This window comes from Adiantum capillus-veneris, chromosome 9 (genome assembly GCF_014529385.1).
Source record: "Adiantum capillus-veneris isolate H3 chromosome 9, ASM1452938v2, whole genome shotgun sequence".
In the NCBI taxonomy this organism is placed as follows: domain Eukaryota; kingdom Viridiplantae; phylum Streptophyta; class Polypodiopsida; order Polypodiales; family Pteridaceae; genus Adiantum; species Adiantum capillus-veneris.
This window is the reverse complement of record NC_140939.1, coordinates 109,728,178-109,734,300: the sequence shown is the minus strand read 5'-3', so window position 1 is coordinate 109,734,300 and position 6,123 is coordinate 109,728,178. Positions and strand designations below refer to the sequence as shown.

Genomic DNA, 6,123 nt, shown 5'->3' with positions numbered 1-6,123 from the left:
TAGCATTGCAGCGGAAGTTAAGTAGTTAATCATGCAGCGGATGGACTCACGAAGGCAAGAATACATAATTGCTGACCGAAGTAGCTTACAACGCGCACGCGCACGCACACGCACACGCACACACACACACACACACACACACACACACACACACACACACACACACACACACACACACACACACACACAGAGAGAGAGAGAGAGAGAGAGAGAGAGAGAGAGAGAGAGAGAGAGAGAGAGAGAGAGAGAGAGAGAGAGAGAGAGAGAGAGAGAGAGAGAGAGAGAGAGAGAGAGAGAGAGAGAATGTAATACTGATCAGAGGATGTAGCACATAAAGTTGCATCTACGTGTTTTGTGTATGGCAGGGAGGACATATATTCACAACACTACACATCCCAATTGCCAAAGTGCAACTCCAACTCGACAACATTGCAAGGTCCGTTATCTGCATCCAATTTCCCATGCGCATCCATTTGCTTGGTGCAACACATAAACGGTACGGGGTAGGGCACGGCTTCCGTTTCTTATAAATTTTTGGAGAGACCACAGTGCCAACTCTCCACCATACTTTTGTATGGCACCTCTGTATGACGTGCACTGTATACTTTGCACTTTTAGTCTGTGATGTTTCAGTGCAAGATGATATGTTTAACTATTCACATTGCTTTTTTGTAGCTTGACTCACATATCGACTTGTAGATTGGACAATCAAAAGGCAGCAGTACAACATTGTAGGTCAGCAAAGCACTTCATTTATTGTTGCACTTCATTCATGCTTTATCTATTTGCTTGTTTTAGAATTTTTTGAATTACTTCCTCTGCTTAGGTTTATTTGGATCTCGTTTTCAAAACTATATACTCGATGTCGATCAACATCTACACATGTTAGTTACACACGCAACTCTTTGTATACGGTTGCTAGCCAATGCATGTGATGTATTACAGTAGTGAATACACAAGTAGTGAATGCATGTGGTGTATCACAGTAGTGAATTCACCTGTGCATCTTTCTTTAGCTCTAAATAATTGATACCATACTAGGTGTCTAACTAATTGATGACATACTATATATGTCCTTGTTTCTCCCATATTAGGTGTCTGCTAAAAGATTTCACTCCAAGCGTCAATAAGCTAGAGAGCAAATTACTGCCAACTTGAAACTAGCTTACCGTCCATATGCTAGGTACAGTCATGGTTTGAAAGTTACTGCATTGTATAAAGATTGGAGCATGCAATGTGATATCTTTGCTCACAATCTAGAAATGTCCCTCGTACATATATAGCGATAATTGAGGTCAATAGAAAAATAGAAAAGACACTCCTCCTGCCCTCACTTTTGCATTATTGTTGCGCGCTTTGCCATCAAAGGTGCAACATCAAGACTTAGCATCATTGCATCTACAATCCATTACCAATTCAAGATACCAACCATGAATCAATAGTATGCCCTCTCTATTCATGAGACCGATGAGCAATAATTGGACATAAAAGAGACAAATATTATAATTATAGACGAGCTATCCATGTTAACCTAAACGACTTTTGACCTTATCGTAAGACAAAATGGCAACCTAACAAGCAGTACATTGACAAATCCCTTCAACAATAAATGTGTTCTTATGTTCGGTGATCTTATCCAACTATCCTCAGTTTGTAGTCACGCACAGGAGCTTTGTAACACATGTAATATCACAAACTCGGTCCACTGGCTACATGTAACTTTGTACAAGATGTCATGCTCTATCATACATGCAACGAACCCTAAAGTCCTTCATTTCTTTGACCATTATTCTTGAAAGAAAACAAGCAGTAGATGAGATCAATTGCAGCTTGGGTGCATGTATTATAAATGAATTGCATGTGCATAACTACTCGCAAAAAGTATTATAGGATTTTTCAAATGTATATCCCTTTCACGCACTGCCACCTTGTCAAATTAGTCATGCTCTTGTTCCCTTCAGTGCTAGATGCTAAATGTCAATTTGCATATGTCATGTTATATCCTATAGATGTTATATAGCGAGGCCCACCAAGCAAGACTAGTTCTTTCTTGTGGGTGTAACTTTCTGCTCTTTATATGGGTGGCGCTTTGTAAAGCCGTACTATCATCTGCTCCTTGCGTTCTTGTGCACCCATGGCATGGTTTGTGCATGGGCTCCGTCTAATTCTTTTTTGTTTAATCGATGCTATTACAAACAATCTTCCCTTTGGAAGGCCTTGCGATTTGATTTTTTTGTCCGACTTCATGTGAATCCACTTGATCTAAGAAATAAACCCTAAGTTCATATACAACTAGCCTCCTCTGCACCCCGATCTTCGGCGGGTGATTTTTGTTGCAGGTAGAGTTTCTCTCGCCCCTGCCGGCCTGCTTCAACAAGCTTGCCCATCATGGGGCGTATGCACAGTCGCGGGTAAGCTCTTTCTCCATTCTTGCTGACCATTGCTCGTTTCTGCATTTTTTCCTAGATTTGATGGTGGATCGCGAGAAGCGTGTGTACATTTGAAAGTTTTCACTGGAAAAACGCGAATTGTCAGTGCTACCTTGTTTGCTTGCCAGCTCGAATGTGCGGCATTGTGCAGGGATATCGGTTTCCATGATTAGGGTAGATGGCATTGGCGGATTGAGTTTTAGATTATCTAATTCCAAGGGACATATTTGGCTCCAGTGTCTCTGCAGTGAATGCATGTCATTTCCTTAGCATATATGGTTGTGTATATGAATCAGCCCTAGCAAATTGGCAGTGTTTACATGCTACCAAGGATGTTTGCCTAGCAGCTGGAAAACTTGTCCTGGGAGCATCATGATCATGAGTAGCCTTTGTTTTTATCCTCTTTGCACCTCAATTTATGCCTCGTTGTCTCTCATTTCTGCTAAACATGTCATTCACATCACTGCTCCCTTGCAGGAAGGGCATGTCCTCATCTGCCCTACCATACAAGAGGACTCCCCCTAGCTGGCTGAAGATCTCCAATCAAGAGGTTAGATGTCGCTTGTGCTATCCTCCTTGCATGGTGTGGATTTTGAAATGATCTGACACCTATACAGGGGATCTTTTTTGCAGGTTGAGGATCACATCTGCAAGCTTGCGAAGAAGGGTTTAACTCCATCTCAAATTGGTGTTATTTTGAGAGACTCTCATGGAATTGGCCAGGTTAAGAGTGTAACTGGCAGCAAGGTCCTGCGAATTCTGAAAGGGCACGGTAATTGCCTTTTGCAACAGATGCATTTCAGTAGCTTAGAATCGGCATTGCTGCCTATGGAAAGTTCAGATCTTCTTTATTTCTCCAGGTTTGGGCCCTGAGATCCCTGAAGATTTGTACCATTTGATTAAAAAGGCGGTTGCAGTGAGAAAGCATCTGGAGAGGAACCGCAAGGATAAGGACTCTAAATTTAGGTTGATTCTGGTTGAGAGCCGAGTTCATAGGTTGGCTCGCTACTACAAGAAAACCAAGAAGCTTCCTCCCAACTGGAAATAGTAAGTGCTTTTTCTGTGGTGACACAAATGTATGGTCTCTTGCTTGTGGAGAAATCCTGTTCTCATACTCTGGCCTTTGCTCCCTTTGTGGTCTCACTTACATTTTTCGTTACTTTTGCAGTGAGAGTGCTACAGCAAGTACGCTTGTGGCTTAGGAACAAGCTAGGAGCTATTCTTGGCCTTTTAGGAGTTGATGTTCTCAAGGCACAACAAAGAGATTGAGCCTTTTTGCTGCTCTTTGAGACACGACAGATGATTGTTGTAACTGAGCTGTACTCTTTTGACACGTAATCGGAATTTTCTTTTGTGTTATGATTTCTGTGGCTACAATCTTCAACAGACTGTGGAGTTGAAAGCCCAAATTTCTCAGGTATGCTAGTCAGAAAGCAGGGCATGGGATAGTTTGCAGTCCTTGATGTTTTTTCTGGCCGTGATGATGAAAAGCCTGGATTGTGGTGCTATGCCTTAGGGGTGGGTTCAGACAAACCTGCTGGCTAAGTTGCAAGTTTTGCTACCTCCGCATCCTACCGTTCCCACGCAACGCAGGCACCATCCCATATTGCACTGTGCGATCTGCTCTCGGCCACTCTGTTAGTGTGATGACAGAGATCAAAGGCAAGGGTGCATCTTGCACTGATTAAGTGCCCTGCAAATCAGTGCTTTCAAGGGGGAAAGGGGGGTTGCCCGATTTAAGATGGGTCTTGAAGCTTAGAAGTTTTTCCTCCCCCAATCAGTATACGTCAGCTGAGACGCATGCACCTGCGCTACTCCCTACTGTTGTGCTGTCTTAACCTGGCTGTAGTCTTAAATTTTGAACGTGAAGTGAATATGCAGCTGCCGACAATCCTATGCGCCTATATTGATATGCTGTACTACTGTGAGGGAGGTACTCCATATAAGCAGGCCAAGTACGGCTTATCAGTCTGGGTCCTCGGGGATGAAGCTATTCTTGGATGGGCTTTCCTGATGGTGTTTGTTGTGTCTTTCGAATTTATGGTTGGTTAGTCGCTGGTAGCTTACACTGCCAAGATGGTAGCTGCCATTTTTGAAGTGCTTGTGTGTCTTGGACTTGGCAACTGCACAGTGCTAATTTAATGAGGATCATTATAGTTTTGGGTCGCCTCATCCCTCGTTGCAAAGCAGCTTGCAGCATCATATGCTCAATCCATGGACCAGCCCACTGCATGCCAAACAAATCTCATCTCCAATCAGGCTATGCCTTATGCTGAGAGCTCCCTTCATTTTTTTTGTTTGTGGACTTGAGAAGTGATGATCTCTTGAATATCCTTGCATTTGGTTCTTGAAATTGGATTGTCCTCATACCTATTGGTATAATTTACCATCACATAATTTGCTACCATGTGCCACTGACATGTGGTAGTCTGTTTACACCGAGTGTTAGTCCTTTGCAGGATTCATGCTATTCGTATGACATGACACTAGCTATACTCACTCAAAGATGAACATAGAGCGGATATGAGACTCAGCTCCTAGCCAGAGTGTTGTGATTCACAAGATGGCTTGTAAATGAGAACTCAAATCTATATATAGGATTTGTTATTTGCCCTTAATGGACCTTCTTAGGGTGTCTTGTTGTGATTGCAAGATGAGAGTTGGAAACCGTGGGAGCTCTCATCAATGTGTCTCCCTTGATCCTACGTCGAGAGTGAGTATGAGGATTCATGTGGGCGTCACTCTTGGTAGAGCTTCAGAAAGAATCTTGGTGGGATAGAATAGAAAGTGTTTCAAGTTAGTGTCCATGGGTTTAATGCTAAAGGACTAGATTGAGCGCAGAATTTAGAACCTGTCCTCTGGATTGGAAGGTGGAAGATCACTCTGACTTGTTGACACAAACTCAAGTTGGACAATCTTAGAAACTCAATATGACCCTACATAGGTCACGCTAATGAAAGTGTTACTCTTATGGAGGGGAGAATTGTAAAAAGCCATTGCTAGGATGGCCCACCCTTGGTGGGGCCTAGTTTTGTTGAATTGATGTGGATAGCTTTGCAGCATTTCTCTGCGGGGATGCATTGCGATACTACAATGCTTTTGCTCTTTATGGTGTCACAACGCTTGTAGTTATTGTGCATGTGGTGATCTTGCCAAACATGGTACTAGGGCCGATTGAGTGGGTTCAATGACCATAGTTGGCCGGATCAGGATCCTCCTTTGAGCTGATGCTCACCTTGGGCAAGGTAGTCTCCTATTGAACATCCATTGGGTGGGGGTTCCAGCCATGCAAGGGTTTGTCCCTCTCGGCCCTGGTCCATAAGTGCATTATGGACTTCGTTTGGTGAATTGTTAGAATTCTCATTTGTGTCCATATAGCTTCTGAAGTGGTGTTTTCGACCATCATTTGCACTTGGAACTTGATAATAAGTGCCTATAAATTTGAGACTCGATTCAGACTAATATACTGGTGAGTTAAAGTTTTGTTTCTTGCTTTGGGCTCAATTTGAAATACGCTCCTAGAAGTTGGTCCTTCCATGGTCCATTTTCACAGTATGTACCATGAGGCCCAAGGAAGAATGGTTTTTATGATGCTTTGATAAGTGAATTGTGGTTTGATCCGTTTGCTCCCTTATCCTCCCCTTCTGCTGCCTCATTATAGTGGTGATGTTAAAAGAGGCACAGAGGATGGGTG

The 6,123-nt window shown here is 43.0% G+C and overlaps 1 protein-coding gene across 1 annotated transcript; it reads left to right on the top strand.

Moving 5' to 3' along the window:
• The first annotated feature begins 2,257 nt into the window (after window positions 1-2,257).
• Window positions 2,258-3,788, top strand: LOC147450965 (small ribosomal subunit protein uS15). The gene is made up of 5 exons (XM_086519932.1): window positions 2,258-2,411; window positions 2,907-2,979; window positions 3,063-3,201; window positions 3,290-3,476; window positions 3,598-3,788. Exons 1-5 carry the CDS (start codon window positions 2,389-2,391, stop codon window positions 3,629-3,631), a joined length of 456 nt encoding a protein of 151 aa, XP_086376058.1. The 5' UTR covers window positions 2,258-2,388; the 3' UTR covers window positions 3,632-3,788.
• The last annotated feature ends 2,335 nt before the right edge of the window (window positions 3,789-6,123 follow it).